Here is a 25,516-nt window from a genome sequence, read left to right as displayed (position 1 = left end):
ACTGCTGCTACTCTCTGTTTATTATCTATGCATAGTCACTTTAACTCTACATACATGTACATATTACCTCAATTACCTCGACTAACCTGTGCCCCCACACATTGACTCTGCACCGGTACCCCCCTGTATATAGCCTCCCTACTGTTATTTTACTGCTGCTCTTTAATTATTTGTTATGTTAATTTTTTAGTTATCTATTTTAACACTTATTTTTCTTAAAACTGCATTGTTGGTTAAGGGCTTGTAAGTAAGCATTTCACTGTAAGGTCTACACCTGTTGTATTCGGCGCATGTGACAAATAACATTTGATTTGATTTTGATCTGATTTGAGTGGCGCAGCGGTCTAAGGCATTGCATCGCAGTACTTGAGGCATCACTACAGACCCGGGTTCGATCCCAGGCTGTGTCGTGACCGGCAGTCCCACAGGGCGGCACACAATTGGCCCAGTACATTATAAGAATGTTATTTAAAAACATTCCATTCTCAGTGTCAACAAAACTCTCTCTATCTTGTTCAGGTGTGTTGGCCACGCCCACTAATTGGCCACACCTGATCTTAATGAGTGATTGTTTTTTTGAAATGTGGTCTGTTTGAATAGACTAAAATTAACAGCTTTGTATGAGTTTTAAAAAATGTGGCATGCTAGCTCCATCCTGGTGGTACAGTGGACAAATTCCATGGATAGAAAACAGAAAATCATAGGTTCAAATCTCACTGATGCCGTGCCACAATAATTAGCAAATTAATTTCCATGTGTCCTATCTGTGCTTGGAGTTTAAAACAGTTAACATTTTAGTCATTTAGCAGACACTCTTATCCAGAGCAATTAGGATGAAGTGCCTTGCTCAAGGGCACATCAACATATTTTTTCACCTAGTCGGCTCGGGGATTTGAACCAGCGACCTTTCGGTTACTGGCACAACGCTCTTAACCACTAAGCTACCTGCCGCCCTAGTTAACCTAAGTATTATTAAAAGTCTTATTGAAACATGTTCTCAGACCGTTATTTAATTACCTTCAAATAACCTATAATTTCCGTTCTCACAAGGTTAATAACAGGAAAACTTTCAGGGAACCATAGTAAAACGTTCTCAGAACCTCCCTGCACCATAAAAATGTACGTTCACAGAACAGGCAAAATGTCACTTCCGTTCTCAGAACATTTAAAAAAACGTTCAGTTTCACAGGTCATGAAACTTATGGGCTCATTCCCAGAACCAATGGGAAACCAAAAACGTAGGTTCCCACAACTTCCAAGGAACCAAATGTGCTAGCTGGGTTGTTGGTGGTTCACATTGAATGGTATAGCAGTGGATCATTCAGAATGAGTTCTAGAAGTACTGTACAGGTCATTAATCTGGGAAGCCCGGTTGAGAAATATCCCCCCCTTCTTACTAGGCTGGTCCCAGATCAGTTTGTGCTGTCTTGCCAACTCCTATGGTCATTATCATGCCACTGTGACAATGACCATAGGTGTCTATCTATCTATCTGTCTATGGTCCGTCTGTCCATCCTTCCATCCTTCCATCCATCCATCCATCCATCCATCTGGACTACTGCATGGTAAAGGAGGCCGCCCCAGATTGTTATACTACAACGCCGGATACTTTGATAAACAACCAGAAATAACTGTCGATTTTCTGATTCATTATTTAAGAAAGCTAAGGATATATGTGTTTTTTGGTTGTTGGGTCAATTAAACCATGCCCATTTCAAGCTTTTCTTTTAAGTTATTTCAGAATATTTAGGCGTTAGCTGGCCAACTCCTTGATTCTGCTGTGTAGTGTTCCCTTCTGAAAAGCCAAACTGTCTCCCAAACAGCTTGTACTTGTTAACCCAGTGGTTGTGTTATTGTTGGGAACGCTTTTTCGTGTTTGCAAACAATATGTCAGTGGGCTTGGTGGACTGTTACATTTGTAGATTGCGTTGTGTTAAATATGATGATAAAACAACTATCCATGTGTATTACTACAGTTGAAGGATCATCGATCAAAGTTATTGCATCCGCAAAATATAAACAGCTTATTTTATTTATTTGTTAAATTTTTTTGGGGGGTAATTTAGTTGTTTATGTAACCTGTAAGGTTGTTGTTATGGTTACGTGTAAAGCAGGATGTATATAAGGTCTGACCAAAGAGGTTTGTACTGTAACAATCTCCCAGAGAGAGCCATGAACACGCAAGCCCAGGGGCCAAGTCCCAAATAACACCCTATTCCCTTTATAGTGCACTACTTTTGACCAGGACCCATAAGCCCTGCCCTATAGGATTAGGGTGCCGTTTGGGATGCATTCAGACAAAAACACAGCAGCGGCAAAGTGGTTTCTTCCTCATGGTCTTCCACACTACAGTATAATGTAACACCATTCACTACAAGGCATCGTCATAATTTTTTTTTATTAAATGGGAGAAGAAAAAAAAAACATAACATCTCTGTTATCTTGAGCTTCAATGTACACAGTGACCGAATATTGAAAGGAGAACGTCAAACGTCCCGCTGCACATCTGGGCCGTGTTCATCAGGCACCAAACTGAAAATAAATGATTGAAACAGGAAGGAGAGGAACTACAACCTGCAACGGTCCAATAAGAAATGCTCATTGTAGTTTTCCGTTGCAAAACGTTACCGAGCACGACCCAGGTATTGACTTGTGAAAAACTAATAGATGTTGGTCAGGTTTAGTACGTGTATCTGGCAGAATGGTGTTACAAACAACTATGAAACCAGGATCATCTCCAAACCGGCTTCAATTATTTATTGATAGTTTACAAGAACAGAATAGTGAATGACTACATCCAATAAGAGGTTTGTGTGAGTCGTTTGAGGAGTAGCTACATGGTTTGGGGTTTTGAATGAAAACAGGCATCTCAACAGGCATCCCAACAGGCATCCCAACAGGCATCCCAACAGGCATCCCAACAGGCATCTCAACAGGCATCCCAACAGGCATCCCAACAGGCATCCCAACAGGCATCCCAACAGGCATCCAGCAACAGGCATCCAGCAACAGGCTTGAGAAAACCTTATTTTTTTTCCTTCACAGCAGACTTAGTGTTTGTCCTGCATCTCCACTCCATGAGGTTAAATACCAGCTGTATGATGACATCATTCTGAACAGATGGGTTAATAATAATAATAATAATATGCCATTTAGCAGACGCTTTTATCCAAAGCGACTTACAGTCATGTGCGCATACATTTTTACGTATGGGGGTGGTCCCGGGGATCGAACCCACTACCCTGGCGTTACAAGCGCTGTGCTCTACCAGCTGAGCTACAGAGGACCAGATGGGTTGTAGCTAGCTGTATGATGACATCATTCTGAACAGATGGGTTGTAGCTAGCTGTATCTTACATACAGTGAGGGGAAAAAAGTATTTGATCCCCTGCTGATTTTGTACGTTTGCCCACTGACAAAGACATGATCAGTCTATAATTTTAATGGTAGGTTTATTTGAACAGTGAGAGACAGAATAACAACAACAAAATCCAGAAAAACGCATGTCAAAAATGTTATAAAGTGATTTGCATTTTAATGAGGGAAATAAGTATTTGACCCCTCTGCAAAACATGACTTAGTACTTGGTGGCAAAACCCTTGTTGGCAATCACAGAGGTCAGACGTTTCTTGTAGTTGGCCACCAGGTTTGCAAACATCTCAGGAAGGATTTTGTCCCACTCCTCTTTGCAGATCTTCTCCAAGTCATTAAGGTTTTGAGGCTGACGTTTGGCAACTCGAACCTTCAGCTCCCTCCACAGATTTTCTATGGGATTAAGGTCTAGAGACTGGATAGGCCACTCCAGGACCTTAATGTGCTTCTTCTTGAGCCACTCCTTTGTTGCCTTGGCCGTGTGTTTTGGGTCATTGTCATGCTGGAATACCCATCCACGACCCATTTTCAATGCCCTGGCTGAGGGAAGGAGGTTCTCACCCAAGATTTGACGGTACATGGCCCCGTCTATCGTCCCTTTGATGCGGTGAAGTTGTCCTGTCCCCTTAGCAGAAAAACACCCCCAAAGCATAATGTTTCCACCTCCATGTTTGACGGTGGGGATGGTGTTCTTGGGGTCATCGGCAGCATTCCTCCTCCTCCAAACACGGCGAGTTGAGTTGATGCCAAAGAGCTCGATTTTGGTCTCATCTGACCACAACACTTTCACCCAGGCCATCTTGCATGGAGCTCCAGGCCGACGGAGATTGACAGGTCTTTTCTGTTTCTTCCATTTGCGAATAATCGCACCAACTGTTGTCACCTTCTCACCAAGCTGCTTGGCGATGGTCCTGTAGCCCATTCCAGCCTTGTGTAGGTCTACAATCTTGTCCCTGACATCCTTGGAGAGCTCTTTGGTCTTGGCCATGGTGGAGAGTTTGGAATCTGATTGATTGATTGCTTCTGTGGACAGGTGTCTTTTACACAGGTAACAAACTGAGATTAGGAGCACTCCCTTTAAGAGTGTGTTCCTAATCTCAGCTCGTTACCTGTATAAAAGACACCTGGGAGCCAGAAATCTTTCTGATTGAGAGGGGGTCAAATACTTATTTCCCTCATTAAAATGCAAATCAATTTATAACATTTTTGACATGCGTTCTTCTGGATTTTGTTGTTGTTATTCTGTCTCTCACTGTTCAAATAAACCTACCATTAAAATTATAGACTGATCATTTCTTTGTCAGTGGGCAAACGTACAAAATCGGCAGGGGATCAAATATTTTTTTCCCCTCACTGTAGCTTAGTAGCTACGGTCACACTCAGAACAGAGCTGAGACAATATCAATTTCAGTCCATTAAAAATAAGGCATTACAAAATCCACATCAAGAAAATAACCAGTTATCAGAGACTGCATCCCAAATGACACCCTATTCACTAGATAGTGCACTACATAGGGAATAGGGTGTAATTTGGGACGTAGCCGGAGTCCATCTACAAACAGAGGAAAGTGCACTTCAGTTGTTGTTTGGCAAAGATAAGGCATCTGAACCATTAGTGATATACAGGGCATTCAGAAAGTATTCAGACCCCTTCACTTTTTCCACCTTTTGTTAAGTTACAGTCTTATTCTAAAACTGATTGAATAAATGTGTAATGACAAAGTGAAAACCGGTTTTTAGAAATGTTTGCAAATTTATTAAAAATAAAAAACAGAAATATCTTATTTACATAAGTATTCAGACACTTTGCTATGAGACTCGGAATTGAGCTCAGGTGCATCCTGTTTCCACTGATCATCCTTGAGATGTTTCTACAACTTGATTGGAGTACACCTGTGGTAAATTCAATTGATTGGACATGATTTGGAAAGGCACACACCTGTCTATATAAGGTCCCACAGTTGACAGTGCATGTCAGAGCAAAAACAGAGCCATGAGGTCGAAGGAATTGTCCGTAGAGCTCCGAGACAGGATTGTGTCGAGGCACAGATCTGGGGAAGGGTACCAAAAAATGTCTGCAGCATTGAAGGTCCCCAAGAACACAATGGCCTCCATCATTCTTAAATTGAAGAAGTTTGGAACCACCAAGACTCTTCCTAGAGCTGGCCGCCCGGCCAAACGGAGCAATCACCTTCCAACAGGACAACGACCCTAAGCACACAGCCAAGACAACGCAGGAGTGGCTTCGGGACAAGTCTCAATGTCATTGAGTGACCAACAAAGTACTGAGTAAAGGGTCTGAATATTTGTGTAAATGTGATATTTCAGTTTTATATGTTTAAAAAAAAAAAGATTTGCAAACATTTCTAAATAACCTGTTTTTGCTTTGTCATAATGGGGTATTGTGTGTAGATTGATGAGGGGGAAAAAAACAATTTAACCAATTTTAGAATAAGGCTGTAACGTAACAAAATGTGGAAATTCAAGAGGTCTGAATACTTTCCTAATGCACTGTATATATATTTATAAAGTGTCCCAAATGCCACCCTGTCCCCTATTTTGGGCACTTATTTTGACCAGGGTCCAGAGTTTTTTTTTTACACAGATGAGAATAAAGGATATTCCTGATGTATAGTGATGCACAGAGCCACGAGTCGCTCAAATGAATGCATCAAATGTGATGCTTTATCCTACAGTTTCAGGTCTTTAAAATAAATACATTTTCCATATCAAAACTAAAATTATTGTGCAAGACAGTTACATGGTTTGGAGGATTGTCTTATAAAAGAAAGAAGTTTAAAAAAAAAACGTTTATTGTTAAAATAAAATCTGGTTTTAGGGGCGGGCTACAAATGCTAACAAAGAAATACAATTATGTACAACGATTATAAAAACATTTATGGAGCAGAATTAATCTGGAAACACGAGTTCATAAGGTGAAGCTGCCGCTCCTGTGTACAAGTGCCGCTCCTGTGATGAAAAGGCACAATCTGTAATCTTATAGTCACTTATGGACATTCGAACAAACAATGACAGGGCTTTAAGACCCTGTAATCCTCTTCAGGTCTTCCATAAAGCAACACAGGGGCAACACTGTAGCAAAACCCTTTTGAAACGGAAAACAAAATGTTTCTTATTGGACAAGTCCCGGTAGTCTCTCCCCGTTTCAGTCCGTTCTCCTCCATTTGTTGCCTAATGAACACAGACCCAGTTCTCAGAGGACATTTGCTGTAAAGCGACTTAAGCACAAACTCATTTCTCTCTTACCAGCTGGAGAACACATTTTTATTTTCTTTCTTCATTGGAGCAGTCACATGGTCTTGAATCATGTGCGTAGCCACATGATGCGTGCAGCATCTGGACATTTGGCTGATATATTGGGATCAACGGATGTTTGGTGAAGAGGCCGGCGGCGGCAATAAGGAGGTCAATCACAAAGAGATGAACCCTGACCAACCGTAACCTACTGGGGGTGGGACAGAAACCTCAAAAGGGGCGGAGTTCCTTGTTGTAGAAACCTCAGCCGGGGTGGAGCTTCTTACTGTAGTAACCTGAGGGCAGAGATCCCTTACCATAGAAACCTCAGAGGGGTGGAGCGCTAGAATGTAGCAGCCTCGGGGGGGGGGGGGCGGACAAAGTACAGACTGAACTTCATATGAACAGTGTATAATGACAATCCTTGAAGTACCGGGTCCAGCTAGCCACTGGCGCCATTCCGCTGTCCAGTCCAGTCCAGTCAGTTCAGGGTCGTATTAAAATCAGTTCACATGTTCCCTGTGAAGTACTAGCCCGGCTGCTGCTGGGCCTGAGGCGGACCACTGCTGCCTCGGTTTCCTGTGGTCCACCTCAGAGAGCAGGGCCTGGCGGTAGGCCTCGTAGGACTTGACGATGCGCTCCAGCTCCTTCATGAAGAGCAGTTTCAGCATGCCCTGGTACGTGTCCAGATCCACCAGCTGGAACAGATCCCATTTCAGGATGTGGTCATACCTGGAGCAGGAGGGGTCACAGAGGGGTCAGATATAAACAAACCTGGAGACACCTCGCCATTTCTGGAGACACGGCAGAGCTAGTGTAGCTAGCAAAAAATAGTGTAGATCTGTAAACTATTTTAGCTGGCTAGCTTAGCATCTTGGCTGAGGTAGCTTAGTGGTTAAGAGCGTTGTGCCAGTAACCGAAAGGTCGCTGGTTCTAATCCCCGAGCTGACTAGGTGAAATATCTGTCGATGTGCCCTTGAGCAAGGCACTTAACCCTAATTGCTCCTGTAAGTTGCTCTGGATAAGAGCGTCTGCTAAATGACCTATTTATTTATTTTATTTTATATACCGTTAATTAGCCATTGCAAATCTCTTCGCTAGAAACGCCACGCCGTCTCCAAAACGGCAAGGTGTCTCCAGTACCGGTTACCTTTTTGTACATTATGTTTCATCAATGAAAACCTCTTTGAAACTATGAGCCAGTCTCCGGAGGAACGCCAGGTACGCTCTACTCACCTGAGCGGGGCGCGGGCATACACCTGTAGCCAGTCAGGGATCTCTGCAGTGTGGTACGGGTTGGCCGGCACCAGCACTGGATGGTTCCTCTCTGCTGGGCGAGGCTGGTATACAACCGGAGGGGGCAGGGGAGGGGGCTGGTCATAACGGGGCACGCTGGAAATGGAAGAAAAGTCAAAATTAAAAAAAAATTGTTTTTAAATTGTATTCCCTTTTTAAAAAGGACTACAAATCCATTGTGTGTGTGTGTACAACTAGAGTGGGCAGGGGGTTGGGGCTGGTCATGGTGAGGAGCACTGGAATAGGAAGAGTGGGTTAGATCGTTACACTGAAGAAAAATATCAAAATGCAACATGCAGCAATTTCAAAGATTTGACTGAGTTACAGTTCATATAAGGAAATCAGTCATTAAATGAATTAGGCCCTAATCTATGGATTTCACATGACTGGGAATACAGCCATGCATCGGTTGGTCACATATACCTTTAAAAAAAAAAGGTAGGGGCGTGGATCAGAAAACCAGTCAGGATCTGGTGTGACCACCATTTGCCTCATGCAGCGCCACACATCTCCGCATAGAGTTGATCAGGCTGTTGATTGTGGCCTGTGGAATGTTGTCCTACTCCTCTTCAGTGGCTGTGCGAAATTGCTGGATATTGGCGGGAACCGGAACACGCCGTCGTACACGTCAATCCAGAGCTCAAATGGGTGACGTGTCTGGTGAGTATGAAGGCCATGGAAGAACTGGGACATTTTCAGCTTCCAGGAATTGTGTACAGATCCTTGCGACATGGGGCCGTGCATTATCATGCTGAAACATGAGGTGATGGTGGCGGATGAATGGCACGACAATGGGCCTCAGGATCTCGTCACGGTATCTCTGTGCGTTCAAATTGCCAATCAATAAAAATCTATTTTGTTTCATGTCCGTGTCCCAGGCCTGCCCGTACCATAACCCCACCGCCACCATGGGGCACTCTGTTCACAATGTTGACATCAGAAAACCGCTCGCCCACACCAAGCCATCTGCCCGGTACAGTTGAAACCGGGATTCATCCGTGAAGAACACACTTCTCCAGCGTGCCAGTGGCCATCGAAGGTGAGCATTTGCCCACTGATGCCGGTTACGATGCCGAACTACAGTCAGGTCAAGGCCCTGGTGAGGATGACGAGCACGCAGATGAGCTTCCCTGACGAGCACGCAGATGAGCTTCCCTGAGACGGTTTCTGACAGTTTGTGCAGAAATTCTTTGGATGTGGCAAACCCATAGTTTCATGAGCTGTCCGGGTGGCTGGTCTCAGACGATCCCGCAGGTGAAGAAGCAGGATGTGGAGGTCCTGGGCTGGCGTGGTTACACGTGGTCTGCGGTTGCGAGGCCAGCTGAACGTACTGCCAAATTCTCTAAAACAACGTTGGAGGCGGCTTATGGTAGAGAAATTAACATTCAATTATCTGGCAACAGCTCTGGTGGACATTCCTGCAGTCAGCATGCCAATTGCACGCTCCCCTCAAAACATGAGACATCTTTGGCATTGTGTTGTTTGACAAAACTGCACATTTTAGAGTGTGTGACCTTTTGTCTCCAGCACAAGGTGCACCTGTGTAATGATCATGCTGTTTAATCAGCTTCTTGATATGCCACACCTGTCAGGATTATCTTGGCAAAGGAGAAATGCTCACTAACAGGGCCATACACTAACAGGGCCATACACTAACAGGGCCATACATTTGAGAGAAATCAACTTTTATTGCGTATGGAAAACTTCTGGGATCTTTTAGTTCAGCTCATGAAACATGGGACCAACACTTCACATGTTGCGTTTATATATTTGTTCAGCTTAGTATTGGCAGAGGCTAGGAGTCAAGTTAAAATATCAGAATAAAATGATTGTTTTTAACAGATTCTCATTTTTAAAAAAAATTAATAAAAGACAATACCAAAGATGTGTGCGCGCGTGAGTGTTTCCCCTAGGTACAGATCTAGGTTAGGCGTCCCCTCCTCCAATCCTAACCTTAACCATTAGTGGTTGAAAATGCCAAACTGACACAAGATCAGCGTCTAAGGGTAACTTCATGTTACACCGCCTAACTTCATCTTACACCGCCTAACTTCATCTTACACCGCCTAACTTCATCTTACACCGCCTAACTTCATCTTACACCGCCTAACTTCATCTTACACCGCCTAACTTCATCTTACACCGCCTAACTTCATCTTACACCGCCTAACTTCATCTTACACCGCCTAACTTCATCTTACACCGCCTAACTTCATCTTACACCGCCTAACTTCATCTTACACCGCCTAACTTCATCTTACACCGCCTAACTTCATCTTACACCGCCTAACTTCATCTTACACCGCCTAACTTCATCTTACACCGCCTAACTTCATCTTACACCGCCTAACTTCATCTTACACCGCCTAACTTCATCTTACACCGCCTAACTTCATCTTACACCGCCTAACTTCATCTTACACCGCCTGTCTGTCTCTAAAATCCCACCTAGGAGCCCAGGGGTGTCTATACTGCGCCCTCTTGTTGATGTGGTCCACGTAGTAAGTCCCAAACTCAGCCGACTCCACCTTCTCCCAGCCAGGGGGCAGACCCTCTCTCTCCAGGGGGTGGGACCAGTGGGTGGTGTTGGTGTTGTGGTCGATGTAGTACTTCCTGCCTCGGATGGTCCAGTCTACCGTCCAACCACGGGGCAAAGGGATGTCCTCACCGCTCGGACTGGACAGGTTCCCCAGAGACTTGGCCTGCATCCGACCGATACCTGAGGAGAGGAGGAGAAAAAAAACAACCACTGTTAAGATACCTTAAACCTTCAGAGGATGGCTGGCCAAACATATGGGCTGACTCCCAAATTGCACCCTATTCCCTACATAGTGTGGTCCTCTGTAGCTCAATTGGTAGAGCATGGCGCTTGTAACGCCAGGGTAGTGGGTTCGATCCCCGGGACCATCCCATACGTAAAAATGTATGCACACATGACTGTAAGTCGCTTTGGATAAAAGCGTCTGCTAAATGGCATATTATATTATTATTATTATAGTGCACTACTTTCGACTAAAGCCCTATGGGGAACAGGGTGCCACCCTAAAGCTTCAGGTATCCTGTGGTAAAACCTGTTGCCAGGCCCTGGTACCGTCCTGTATCCTGTGGTAAAACCTGCTGCCAGGCCCTGGTACCGTCCTGTATCCTGTGGTAAAACCTGTTGCCAGGCCCTGGTACCGTCCTGTATCCTGTGGTAAAACCTGTTGCCAGGCCCTGGTACCGTCCTGTATCCTGTGGTAAAACCTGTTGCCAGGCCCTGGTACCGTCCTGTATCCTGTGGTAAAACCTGTTGCCAGGCCCTGGTACCGTCCTGTATCCTGTAGTAAAACCTGTTGCCAGGCCCTGGTACCGTCCTGTATCCTGTGGTAAAACCTGTTGCCAGGCCCTGGTACCGTCCTGTATCCTGTGGTAAAACCTGTTGCCAGGCCCTGGTACCGTCCTGTATCCTGTGGTAAAACCAAACTAGCATTACCATGCCATACCAGCAGGGGCACTGCCCTGTAACTGACCCTGTGCTGCTTTCAGCCTCTCATCTAGGGTCTGCGTCTGTCCGTTCTAGTCTATTCTTTTATATTATATACACTGTGCCTATTATATACAATCATGTCCTCCGGGGACAGTATATATTTATAGAGGAGGAATCATGTCCTCTGGGGACAGTATATATTTATAGAGGAGGAATCATGTCCTCCGGGGACAGTATATATTTATAGAGGAGGAACCATGTCCTCCGGGGACAGTATATATTTATAGAGGAACCATGTCCTCTGGGGACAGTATATACACTGCTCAAAAAAATAAAGGGAACACTAAACTAACACATCCTAGATCTGAATGAATGAAATAATCTTATTAAATACTTTTTTCTTTACATAGTTGAATGTGCTGACAACAAAATCACACAAAAATTATCAATGGAAATCAAATGTATCAACCCATGGAGGTCTGGATTTGGAGTCACCCTCAAATTTAAAGTGGAAAACCACACTACAGGCTGATCCAACTTTGATGTAATGTCCTTAAAACAAGTCAAAATGAGGCTCAGTAGTGTGTGTGGCCTCCACGTGCCTGTATGACCTCCCTACAACGCCTGGGCATGCTCCTGATGAGGTGGCGGATGGTCTCCTGAGGGATCTCCTCCCAGACCTGGACTAAAGCATCCGCCAACTCCTGGACAGTCTGTGGTGCAACGTGGCGTTGGTGGATGGAGCGAGACATGATGTCCCAGATGTGCTCAATTGGATTCAGGTCTGGGGAACGGGCGGGCCAGTCCATAGCATCAATGCCTTCCTCTTGCAGGAACTGCTGACACACTCCAGCCACATGAGGTCTAGCATTGTCTTGCATTAGGAGGAACCCAGGGCCAACCGCACCAGCATATGGTCTCACAAGGGGTCTGAGGATCTCATCTCGGTACCTAATGGCAGTCAGGCTACCTCTGGCGAGCACATGGAGGGCTGTGCGGCCCCCCAAAGAAATGCCACCCCACACCATGACTGACCCACCGCCAAACCGGTCATGCTGGAGGATGTTGCATGCAGCAGAACGTTCTCCATGGCGACTCCAGACTCTGTCACGTCTGTCACATGTGCTCAGTGTGAACCTGCTTTCATCTGTGAAGAGCACAGGGCGCCAGTGGCGAATTTGCCAATCTTGGTGTTCTCTGGCAAATGCCAAACGTCCTGCACGGTGTTGGGCTGTAAGCACAACCCCCACCTGTGGACGTCGGGCCCTCATACCACCCTCATGGAGTCTGTTTCTGACCGTTTGAGCAGACACATGCACATTTGTGGCCTGCTGGATGTCATTTTGCAGGGCTCTGGCAGTGCTCCTCCTGCTCCTCCTTGCACAAAGGCGGAGGTAGCAGTCCTGCTGCTGGGTCGTTGCCCTCCTACGGCCTCCTCCACGTCTCCTGATGTACTGGCCTGTCTCCTGGTAGCGCCTCCATGCTCTGGACACTACGCTGACAGACACAGCAAACCTTCTTGCCACAGCTCGCATTGATGTGCCATCCTGGATGAGCTGCACTACCTGAGCCACTTGTGTGGGTTGTAGACTCCGTCTCATGCTACCACTAGAGTGAAAGCACCGCCAGCATTCAAAAGTGACCAAAACATCAGCCAGGAAGCATAGGAACTGAGAAGTGGTCTGTGGTCACCACCTGCAAAACCAGTCCTTTATTGGGGGTGTCTTGATAATTGCCTATAATTTCCACCTGTTGTCTATTCCATTTGCACAACAGCATGTTACATTTATTGTCAATCAGTGTTGCTTCCTAAGTGGACAGTTTGATTTCACAGAAGTGTGATTGACTTGGAGTTACATTGTGTTGTTTAAGTGTTCCCTTTATTTTTTTGAGCAGTGTATTTAAAGAGGAGGAACCATGTCCTCCAGGGACAGTATATATTTATAGAGGAGGAATCATGTCCTCTGGGGACAGTATATATTTATAGAGGAGGAATCATGTCCTCCGGGGACAGTATATATTTATAGAGGAGGAATCATGTCCTCTGGGGACAGTATATATTTATAGAGGAGGAACCATGTCCTCTGGGGACAGTATATATTTATAGAGGAGGAATCATGTCCTCTGGGGACAGTATATATTTATAGAGGAGGAACAATGTCCTCTGGGGACAGTATATAATTATAGAGGAGGAATCATGTCCTCTGGGGACAGTATCCATTTATAGAGGAACCATGTCCTCTGGGGACAGTATATATTTATAGAGGAGGAACAATGTCCTCTGGGGACAGTATATATTTATAGAGGAGGAATCATGTCCTCTGGGGACAGTATATATTTATAGAGGAGGAACCATGTCCTCTGGGGACATTATATATTTATAGAGGAACCATGTCCTCCAGGGACAGTATATATTTATAGAGGAGGAATCATGTCCTCTGGGGACAGTATATATTTATAGAGGAGGAATCATGTCCTCTGGGGACAGTATATATTTATAGAGGAGGAACCAAGTCCTCTGGGGAAAGTATATAATTATAGAGGAGGAATCATGTCCTCTGGGGACAGTATCCATTTATAGAGGAAACATGTCCTCTGGGGACAGTATACATTTATAGAGGAGGAACAATGTCCTCTGGGAACAGTATATATTTATAGAGGAGGAATCATGTCCTCTGGGGACAGTATATATTTATAGAGGAGGAATCATGTCCTCTGGGGACAATATATAATTATAGAGGAGGAATCATGTCCTCTGGGGACAGTATATATTTATAGAGGAGGAATCATGTCCTCTGGGGACAGTATATATTTATAGAGGAGGAATCATGTCCTCTGGGGACAGTATATATTTATAGAAGAGGAATCATGTCCTCTGGGGACAGTATATATTTATAGAGGAGGAATCATGTCCTCTGGGGACAGTATATATTTATAGAGGAAACATGTCCTCTGGGGACAGTATACATTTATAGAGGAGGAATCATGTCCTCTGGGGACAGTATACATTTATAGAGGAGGAATCATGTCCTCTGGGGACAGTATACATTTATAGAGGAGGAATCATGTCCTCTGGGGACAGTATATATTTATAGAGGAGGAACCATGTCCTCTGGGGACAGTATATAATTATAGAGGAGGAATCATGTCCTCTGGGGACAGTATATATTTATAGAGGAGGAATCATGTCCTCTGGGGACAGTATATATTTATAGAGGAGGAATCATGTCCTCCGGGGACAGTATATATTTATAGAGGAGGAATCATGTCCTCTGGGGACAGTATCCATTTATAGAGGAAACATGTCCTCTGGGGACAGTATATATTTATAGAGGAGGAACCATGTCCTCTGGGGACAGTATATATTTATAGAGGAGGAATCATGTCCTCTGGGGACAGTATATATTTATAGAGGATGAATCATGTCCTCTGGGGACAGTATATATTTATAGAGGAGGAATCATGTCCTCTGGGGACAGTATATATTTATAGAGGAGGAATCATGTCCTCTGGGGACAGTATATATTTATAGAGGAGGAATCATGTCCTCTGGGGACAGTATATATTTATAGAGGAGGAATCATGTCCTCTGGGGACAGTATATATTTATAGAGGAAACATGTCCTCTGGGGACAGTATACATTTATAGAGGAGGAACAATGTCCTCTGGGGACAGTATATATTTATAGAGGAGGAACAATGTCCTCTGGGGACAGTATATATTTATAGCGGAGGAATCATGTCCTCTGGGGACAGTATCCATTTATAGAGGAAACATGTCCTCTGGGGACAGTATATATTTATAGAGGAGGAAAAATGTCCTCTGGGGACAGTATATATTTATAGAGGAGGAATCATGTCCTCTGGGGACAGTATATATTTATAGAGGAGGAATCATGTCCTCTGGGGACAGTATATATTTATAGAGGAGGAATCATGTCCTCTGGGGACAGTATATATTTATAGAGGAAACATGTCCTCTGGGGACAGTATATATTTATAGAGGAGGAATCATGTCCTCTGGGGACAGTATATATTTATAGAGGAGGAATCATGTCCTCCGGGGACAGTATATATTTATAGAGGAGGAATCATGTCCTCTGGGGACAGTATATATTTATAGAGGAGGAACCATGTCCTCCGGGGACAATATATATTTATAGAGGAGGAATCATGTCCTCTGGGGACAGTATATATTTATAGAGGAGGAACCATGTCCTCCGGGGACAGTATATATTTATAGAGGAGGAATCATGTCCTCTGGGGACAGTATATATTTATAGAGGAGGAACAATGTCCTCTGGGGACAGTATATATTTATAGAGGAGGAATCATGTCCTCCGGGGACAGTATATATTTATAGAGGAGGAACCATGTCCTCTGGGGACAGTATATATTTATAGAGGAGGAATCATGTCCTCCGGGGACAGTATATATTTATAGAGGAGGAACCATGTCCTCTGGGGACAGTATATATTTATAGAGGAGGAATCATGTCCTCTGGGGACAGTATATATTTATAGAGGAAACATGTCCACTACTACAGTGAGGGAAAAAAGTATTTGATCCCCTGCTGATTTTGTACGTTTGCCCACTGACAAAGACATGATCAGTCTATAATTTTAATGGTAGGTTTATTTGAACAGTGAGAGACAGAATAACAACAACAAAATCCAGAAAAACACATGTCAAAAATGTTATAAATTGATTTGCATTTTAATGAGGGAAATAAGTATTTGACCCCTCTGCAAAACATTACTTAGTATAATATAATAATAATACTAATAATAATATGCCATTTAGCAGACGCTTTTATCCAAAGCGACTTACAGTCGTGCGTGCATACATTTTTGTGTATGGGTGGTCCCGGGGATCGAACCCACTACCTTGGCGTTACAAGCGCCGTGCTCTACCAGCTGAGCTACAGAGGACCACAACTTTGTGGCAAAACCCTTGTTGGCAATCACAGAGGTCAGACGTTTCTTGTAGTTGGCCACCAGGTTTGCACACATCTCAGGGGGGATTTTGTTCCACTCCTCTTTGCAGATCTTCTCCAAGTCATTAAGGTTTCGAGGCTGGCGTTTGGCAACTTGAACCTTCAGCTCCCTCCACAGATTTTCTATGGGATTAAGGTCTGGAGACTGGCTAGGCCACTCCAGGACCTTAATGTGCTTCTTCTTGAGCCACTCCTTTGTTGCCTTGGCCGTGTGTTTTGGGTCATTGTCATGCTTGAATACCCATCCACGACCCATTTTCAATGCCCTGGCTGAGGGAAGGAGGTTCTCACCCAAGATTTGACGGTACATGGCCCCGTCCATCGTCCCTTTGATGCGGTGAAGTTGTCCTGTCCCCTTAGCAGAAAAACACCCCCTTAGCATAATGTTTCCACCTCCATGTTTGACGGTGGGGATGGTGTTCTTGGGGTCATAGGCAGCATTCCTCCTCTTCCAAACACGGCGAGTTGAGTTGATGCCAAAGAGCTCGATTTTGGTCTCATCTGACCACAACACTTTCACCCAGTTCTCCTCTGAATCATTCAGATGTTCATTGGCAAACTTCAGACGGGCCTGTATATGTGCTTTCTTGAGCAGGGGGACCTTGCGGGCGTTGCAGGATTTCAGTCCTTCACGGCGTAGTGTGTTACCAATTGTTTTCTTGGTGACTATGGTCCCAGCTGCCTTGAGATCATTGACAAGATCCTCCCGTGTAGTTCTGGGCTGATTCTTCACCGTTCTCATGATCATTGTAACTCCACGAGGTGAGATCTTGCATGGAGCCCCAGGCCGAGGGAGATTGACAGTTCTTTTGTGTTTCTTCCACTTGCAAATAATCGCACCAACTGTTGTCACCACCTTACCAAGCTGCTTGGCGATGGTGTTGTAGCCCATTCCATCCTTGTGTAGGTCTACAATCTTGTCCCTGACATCCTTGGAGAGCTCTTTGGTCTTGGCCATGGTGGAGAGTTTGGAATTTGATTGATTGATTGCTTCTGTGGACAGGTGTCTTTTATACAGGTAACAAACTGAGATTAGGAGCACTCCCTTTAAGAGTGTGCTCCTAATCTCAGCTCGTTACCTGTATAAAAGACACCTGGGAGCCAGAAATCTTTCTGATTGAGAGGGGGTCAAATGCTTATTTCCTTCATTAAAATGCAAATCAATTTATAACATTTTTGAAATGTGTTTTTCTGGATTTTGTTGTTGTTATTCTGTCTCTCACTGTTCAAATAAACCTACCATTAAAAATTATAGACTGATCATGTCTTTGTCAGTGGGCAAACGTACAAAATCGGCAGGGGATCAAATACTTTTTTCCCCTCACTGTATTTAAAAAAAAAAACATTCTGACACATCAACTGTACAAACACTGAAACACTGCGTTGCTGCTGATACTTTTTTAACAATACGGTCCTAGATTTCCTACTCCATATTCTGATTGTGACCCACCTCTCTTGATGGTAGGAAATGGGAGAGTAAATCTATTCATTGGACAGGAAGGCAGAGATCTGAGCTCAAATTCAAACAGAGCTTACATCTCATCTGTCCTTTCTCCTGAAGAGTGCACTCCTCTCCACACAATAAAAAGCATTGGATTGTTGTAAGCATAGGCCAGAGCCGTGTTTTCCCACCCCTGGGCCAGAGGGAGTTTCCTCCACCATAGTACTTATACATTACGAAAAATATGTGGACACCTGGCTCGCAGTCGGTGTTCCAATTCATCCCAAAGGTGTTCGATGGGGTTGAGGTCAGGGCTCTGTTCAGGCCAGTCAAGTTCTTCCACACTGATCTCGACAAACCATTTCTGTATGGACCTTGCTTTGTGCACGGGGGCATTGTCATGCTGAAACAGGAAAGGGCCTTCCCCCAACTGTTGCCACAAAGTTGGAAGCACAGAATCATCTAGAATGTCATTGTATGCTGTAACATTAAGATTTCCCTTCACTGGAACTAAGGGTCCTTGCCTAACCATGAAAAACAGCCCCAGACCATTATTCCTCCTCCACCAAACTTTACAGTTGGCACTATGCATTGGGGCAGGTAGCGTTCTCCTGGCATCCGCCAAACCCAGATTCGTCTGTCGGACTGCCAGATGGTGAAGGATGATTCATCACTCCAGAGAACGCGTTTCCACTGCTCCAGAGTCCAATGGAGGCAAGCTTTATACCACTCCAGCCGACGCTTGGCATTGCGCATGGTGATCTTAGGCTTGTGTGCGGCTGCTCGGCCATGGAAACCCATTTCATGAAGCTCCCGACGAACAGTTCTTGTGCTGACGTTGCTTCCAGAGTCAAGTTTGGAACTCTGTAGTGAGTGTTGCAACTGAGGACAGGCGATTTTTACACGCTTCAGCACTCGGTGGTCCCGTTCTGTGAGATTGTGTGGCCTACCACTTCACGGCTGAGCCGTTGTTGCTCCTAGACGTTTCCACGTCACAATAACAGCACTTACAGTTGACCGGGGCAGCTCTAGCAGGGCAGACATTTGACGAACTGACTTGTTGGAAAGGTGGCATCCTATGACGGTGCCACGTTGTAAGTCACTGAGCTCTTCAGTAAGGCCATTCTACTGCCAATGTTTGTCTATGGAGATTGCATGGCGGTGTGCCAGATTTTATACACTTGTCAGCAACGGGTATGGCTGAAATATCCAAATCCACTCATTTGAAGGGGTGTCCACATACTTTTGTATATATATAGTGTACCAGTTCTTTCCTTTTCAATCCATGAACGGGGAAAACCAACCCCTCACACCCAGCTACACTCAGTCAGCAGCAGGAACTCAGTCAGCAGCAGGAAGAAGCAGGAAACAGCAGGAGGAAGCAGCAGGAAGAAGCAGCAGGAAGCAGCAGCAGGAAGCAGCAGCAGGAAGCAGCAAGCTGGGCTCACTCAACAGGCTCCGTGTCTGAGCAGCAGATGTGGTATCAGAGCCCATATAGTCATGGTTTAAAGAGTTAGGCCTAGATTCAGCAAAGGAGTAATCAGTTGGGCTGATATCAAATTCACTTTTACAGCTCAAATTATAACAGTAAAGTCCCCTGTCCTGGGCATATAGAAAACACAACATGAGCAAGACAACTTCATCACAACGGCAGCTGGAATCTGATAGATTCTGCATGAAAGTGAGGGACAGTGAGGGACAGCAATAGGACTGGTGCGCCTAGCCCGCTGGTGAGTGCCTGCGTACCACACAAATATACACTCCTCTTCCTCCTCTCTTCCCTCCCCGCCCTCCTCCTTAAAAAAAAATATATAAAACACGTTTGGTAACAGAATGACGGTTTGTGCCGTTATTCTGTTACCAAACTTTGCATCTGCACTGTTCTTCCAAGTAAATGTGTTTTTTGTAAAATGTTATGAGTGAATTGTTCAAAGCGGTCATTGTGCATAGAGTTGTACGGCTTGTTCAATTTGAAAATCAAATGGATTTTGTTTGGCATACACTGTAAAGTGAAAGATCTCAGTATAATTCCGTTCATGTGGACCTTTATCCCAAGCGTCCCACCTGATGCACCAGACAGTGGGACTTTGCATCAAGACTCACATTCTAGAGTCTATTGTACTTCCTGAGTGGCGCAGTGGTCTAAGGCACTGCATCGCAGTGCTAACTGTGCCACTAGAGATCCTGGTTCGAATCCAGGCTCTGTCGCAGCCGGCCGCGACCGGGAGACTCATGGGCGGCGCACAATTGGCCCAGCGTCGTCCAGGGTAGGGGAGGGAATGGCCGGCAGGGGTGTAGCTCAGTTGATAGAGCATGGCGTTTGCAATGCCAGGGTTGTGGGTTTGATTCCCACGGGGGGCAAGTATAAAAATATATATATATGTATTCACTAACTGTAAGTCGCTCTGGATAAGAGCGTCTGCTAAATGACTAAAATGTAAATGTAAATGTATTGAAGTAGCGTGTGTGTAATGTGTTTAACACAGAGAAGACAACATATGACATGCACCAGTCTGGGGTTTAGTCATGCGACTTGGGGCGATCCCACTCCGTCTGCAAATTACTAGTTTGTAGCGAGACTATATTTGAAGATTTAAAAACAATGAGGTTTACTGAACCGGCACCACCCCTTTCGTTTAAGGCTCTATCCAAAAATATATATATAAAAAAAGCATCTGCTAGTTGAGCACCCGGAAACACGGTAGCAACAAAGACTTATTTTAACACCTGTTCCACTAGTTACACTATAGCTCCATGGTCAATGCATTCATACTCATACTGAAGAGTGGCAGTCCAGGAATGAACCCTAGAATATATAGCCTACTCACCGTATCCCCTTAAGCAAGGCTACATCCCTACCGGCACACTATTCCCTCTGTAGCCCACTACTTTTAACCAAGGCCCGTAGGGTCCACAAAGCCCAGGTGTAAAGCCTCACCAGTATCAGACCCTACACCCAAACAAGGGCACTACGTTCATCCACCTCTGGCCTGCTGGCCCCCCTACCTCTGGCCTGCTGGCCCCCCTACCTCTGGCCTGCTGGCCCCCCTACCTCTGGCCTGCTGGCTCCCCTACCTCTGGCCTGCTGGCTCCCCTACCTCTGGCCTGCTGGCCCCCCTACCTGGCCCCCCTACCTCTGGCCTGCTGGCCCCCCTACCTCTGGCCTGCTGGCCCCCCTACCTCTGGCCTGCTGGCCCCCCTACCTCTGGCCTGCTGGCCCCCCTACCTCTGCGGAAGCATAGTTCCCGCTCAGCCCAGTCAAAACTGTTCGCTGCTCTGGCACCCCAATGGTGGAACAAGCTCCCTCACGACGCCAGGACAGCGGAGTCACTCATCACCTTCCGGAGACACTTGAAACCCCACCTCTTTAAGGAATACCTGGGATAGGATAAAGTAATCCTTCTACCCCCCCCCCCCCCCAAAAAAAAAAAAACACATTGTAAAGTGGTTATCCCACTGGCTATAAGGTGAATGCACCAATTTGTAAGTCGCTCTGGATAAGAGCGTCTGCTAAATGACGTAAATGTAAATAGCATTATAACTCACATTCTACAGACATTCCAAGCCTCCGTCATCATTTTTTGTTCTTGCTGACTAAACTACCTTTTTTACTGAGTCATAGCTTTATCAGGCTTCCTTATAAGATATCGCATCAATATGAAATTGGTTTCAGCTTATTGACTATTATGACAACGGATTTTGACTTTAGAGTAAGACTTCTTTATGTTTCACCTGCTGGTTGTCTGTTGGGGGCCGGAGGAGTGTGTTGCTGCGGTGGTAGTCTTTGGAAGTTTGGATGTTCATTGTGTTCATAGTATCTATAGTCGTCATGGAGGCGGTCAGGGGCTCTGGGCTGCTGAGGCCGTCTCTGCTGCTGCTGCTGCTGGCTGTCGTAGTAAGGCTCCCGAGGCTGGGGGTAATAGTAGCGTCCAGCGTCCCCGTTCTCACCCATGGGGCTCACGTCTGTGAGGAAGGACTGCGAGGAGCCTCCGTACTCGTGGGGTAGGTCCCCCAGGCTGCGAGGTAGGTACGGAGGGGCTGACATCCGATGGCGTTCCCGCCGAGCCGCCTCGTGGGGTGGCCTCTGCACACGGTTGCGTAGGAAGCTCTTGTTGCGGGCCAACACAGGCTCAGGGCTGGGTCCCACGGGGTAGGATGAGTGCACTGGGCCAGGCTCTGGCGGAGGGACCTCGGTGCGTCTGGGGATAGTGGGTCCATGTCGGATGAATGAGGGCATGAGATCTGAAACAGGACCAACAGGTGTATGTTAATGTCAAGAACAGGGGGCTATTAACTATTTTCAAAAAGATGACTGACTAGTTATTCTACGAATCTGATCATTAATTTAAAAAATATATATTGCAACACACCTTCCAGGAATATGTCCACGTTCTCTACACATGAAAATAACACTGACTCTAATTAACTACATCTATTCTACAGGTCATTATAACTTAGCTAGGTAGTTAGCATGTAGCACAACAAACCGTATTTTGAAATGGAGTTGGCCATGCGCATGCTATGGACAGTTAGCGCATACAGAAAGTAAGTTAGTCAACACTCCAGCAGCATCTTTACATTGGTGGGTAACGAAACTGTACTGAAGCCTGTCACTTAACAAAATCAGCGGGGGAAATCCACATTGGATGAATGAATGGAGAGATACAGGGCGTTGAGAAGAAGGCTCAAGAGCCGCGTGTAACGCTATGGACCAGAGCTAGCTAGCTGCATAGCTCAACTTTGGCTAACGCTAGCAAGCTAGATGCTAGTTAGCCACGCAGAAGCCACAGTAAGTATTTGAGAGTATAATAAAGTTCACCAAACGTATTATGCTTGGGTATCATCATATGACCAAAAACGGCTACCACACCACCCGGTTCCTCAACCCTGCTGCCCCGGCTATCACCCGGTTCCTCAACACTGCTGCCCCGGCTACCACCCGGTTCCTCAACCCTGCTGCCCCGGCTACCACCCGGTTCCTCAACCCTGCTGCCCCGGCTACCACCCGGTTCCTCAACCCTGCTGCCCCGGCTATCACCCGGTTCCTCAACCCTGCTGCCCCGGCTACCACCCGGTTCCTCAACCCTGCTGCCCCGGCTACCACCCGGTTCCTCAACCCTGCTGCCCCGGCTACCACCCGGTTCCTCAACCCTGCTGCCCCGGCTACCACCCGGTTCCTCAACCCTGCTGCCCCGGCTATCACCCGGTTCCTCAACCCTGCTGCCCCGGCTACCACCCGGTTCCTCAACCCTGCTGCCCCGGCTACCACCCGGTTCCTCAACCCCGGTTCCTCAACCCTGCTGCCCCGGCTATCACCCGGTTCCTCAACCCTGCTGCCCCGGCTACCACCCGGTTCCTCAACCCTGCTGCCCCGGCTACCACCCCGGCTACCACCCGGTTCCTCAATCCTGCTGCCCCGGCTACCACACCACCCGGTTCCTCAACCCTGCTGCCCCGGCTATCACCCGGTTCCTCAACACTGCTGCCCCGGCTACCACCCGGTTCCTCAACCCTGCTGCCCCGGCTACCACCCGGTTCCTCAACCCTGCTGCCCCGGCTACCACCCGGTTCCTCAACCCTGCTGCCCCGGCTATCACCCGGTTCCTCAACCCTGCTGCCCCGGCTACCACCCGGTTCCTCAACCCTGCTGCCCCGGCTACCACCCGGTTCCTCAACCCTGCTGCCCCGGCTATCACCCGGTTCCTCAACCCTGCTGCCCCGGCTACCACCCGGTTCCTCAACCCTGCTGCCCCGGCTACCACCCGTTTACTCAACCTGCACCTTAGAGGCTGCTGCCCTTTACTATGTCCCATAGACATGGAATCACACTAGTCACTTTAATCATGTTTACATACTCTTTACTCATTTCATATGTATATAACGTTACTGTATTCTACTGTATTTTAGCCAATGCCATTCCGACATTGCTATTTATGTATTTCTTAATTCCATTCTTTTACTTTTATATTTGTTTGTATTGTTGTGAATTGTTAGATACTTCTACAATGTTGGAGCAAGGAACACAAGCATTTCGCTACACTCACAATAACATCTGCTAAATATGTGTACGTGACCGATAACATTTTATTTGATTTAGTTAGCTAAACTAGTTAGATAACCAACTAGCTAGCGAATTTAACCAACTTACTTCTCAGTAGTGGTGAGGTGTCCTTCTTGACGTATTTCCCGTGTACCTCGGCTGGTTTCGACGCCTCGTTTTTGCTTTTCTTTCTTGAAAGCATAACTCAAACAAAGGAGACATCAATGCAATGTCAGAAAGTCCTACAAAGTTCCCCAAAACTACCAGCGTCCCTTCCAATCTGCAGCGTGTACATTTTAGGTAGCTAGTTGATGCTGGCTACGGACTTTGATTAGTTAGCTTGGTAGCTAGCTAGCTTCACACTTGTTGCTATTTTACTGGCAATCTAGACAAAAGCCCAAACAGAACGGTTGCTTGTATCAACTAACGTTAGCCAGTTATGCTGAAGGAAACTATTTTCGCCCAGTTAAATCACAGTTTTTCTTCTCAAAGGCACTTGAAGTCAGCTGTTTTCCAGTGCGTTTATCCAGCACCCAGCCCGTCATCACATCACTTCACTAAACCTCTCAACGCCTCTAGAAGTCATTCTGCGGAGGGTTGTGGGATGTGAATGGTACATTTTCACATTTTGACCAAAGATTTTTTAAAATAAATTTACGAACTACTTACTAACTTCTTCCCCTTGTTCTGTGATTTGAAGCATTTCCAAATAAACCAGTGGTCCCGGGCAGCCCAAGAGCCCCTTCTCAAAGCCAGTTTTAAAGGGATTGCCCTGCTGAATACAACATCTAAAAATATCCAACCATATGAGACTAGGCTGTCATTCAAAGCTGGGACAAACAGTCACAGGGTCAAGACCCATGGGATTAGCATGGGAAGGTTGACGTGCCGTTTTCTTCTGCTTCCTGTCATTTCGGAGGGATTTGCCTCAAATGATACCCCTATTCTTTTTATAGTGCACTACTTTTGACTAGGACTCATAAGGCTCTGGTCAAAAGTAGTGCACTACAAAGGTTGCCATTTGGGAAAGACTTGAGATGCATTGAAACATAAGAAAGCCCCAAGGAATCCATACAGCTTTGACTCGTAGTAACCCGAGTGAGAATTGTGCTCTTGGTAACTAATGGTCGTAGCATAACCACAGGGTGATTCCCGAAACTGCGCTACATTAGACATGCAGTTAAGAGCGTCGGGCTTGTAACCGAAAGGTTGCTGGTTTGAATCCCTGAGCCGACTATGTGAAAAATCTGTAGATGTGCCCTTGAGCAAGGCACTTAACCCTAATAGCTCCTGTAAATCGCTCCGGATAAGAGTCTGCTAAATGATTAAAACGTCAATAGAGAATAGGGTACCATTTGGGAAGTACTTCACACTTGAATCCGAGTGCTGGGTGGGTCTGGGTTGGGCTCACTGACTGAACTGATTCAAATAAATCTGGTCCTACCTAGAAAGAGGAAATGCCGTTTGATTCCCAAGCTCTCACACATTTTACTGAGCATGATCTATGATTGAAATAGACTAGGTAAGAAGCATGTTCATAACATTGCTCGCATGTCCAAATAATGTCTCCATAAGTAATCTGACACGATGGCCAAGGTAGCTCGATGAGAACGGCTCACAGGAGCAGGAGTCCATCTCCTGTTTTTGTAG

At 45.8% G+C, this 25,516-nt stretch overlaps 1 protein-coding gene across 1 annotated transcript; it reads right to left on the bottom strand.

Annotated features, from left to right (window-relative positions):
- Positions 1–7,130: 7,130 nt before the first annotated feature.
- On the bottom strand, positions 7,131–24,457 carry sav1 (salvador family WW domain containing protein 1; the record flags this gene model as incomplete). The annotated part of the gene is made up of 5 exons (XM_084181521.1): positions 23,975–24,457; positions 21,559–22,068; positions 10,372–10,642; positions 7,864–8,019; positions 7,131–7,359 (listed from the first exon to the last, which is right to left on the bottom strand). Exons 1-5 carry the CDS (start codon positions 24,066–24,068, stop codon positions 7,131–7,133), a joined length of 1,260 nt encoding a protein of 419 aa, XP_084037647.1. The 5' UTR covers positions 24,069–24,457.
- Between the last annotated feature and the right edge of the window lie 1,059 nt (positions 24,458–25,516).

Source organism: Coregonus lavaretus (assembly GCF_964263955.1).
Source record: "Coregonus lavaretus genome assembly, chromosome: 18".
In the NCBI taxonomy this organism is placed as follows: domain Eukaryota; kingdom Metazoa; phylum Chordata; class Actinopteri; order Salmoniformes; family Salmonidae; genus Coregonus; species Coregonus lavaretus.
The sequence above is the reverse complement of the archived record's forward strand: the minus strand, read 5'-3'. Positions and strand labels throughout refer to the sequence as shown.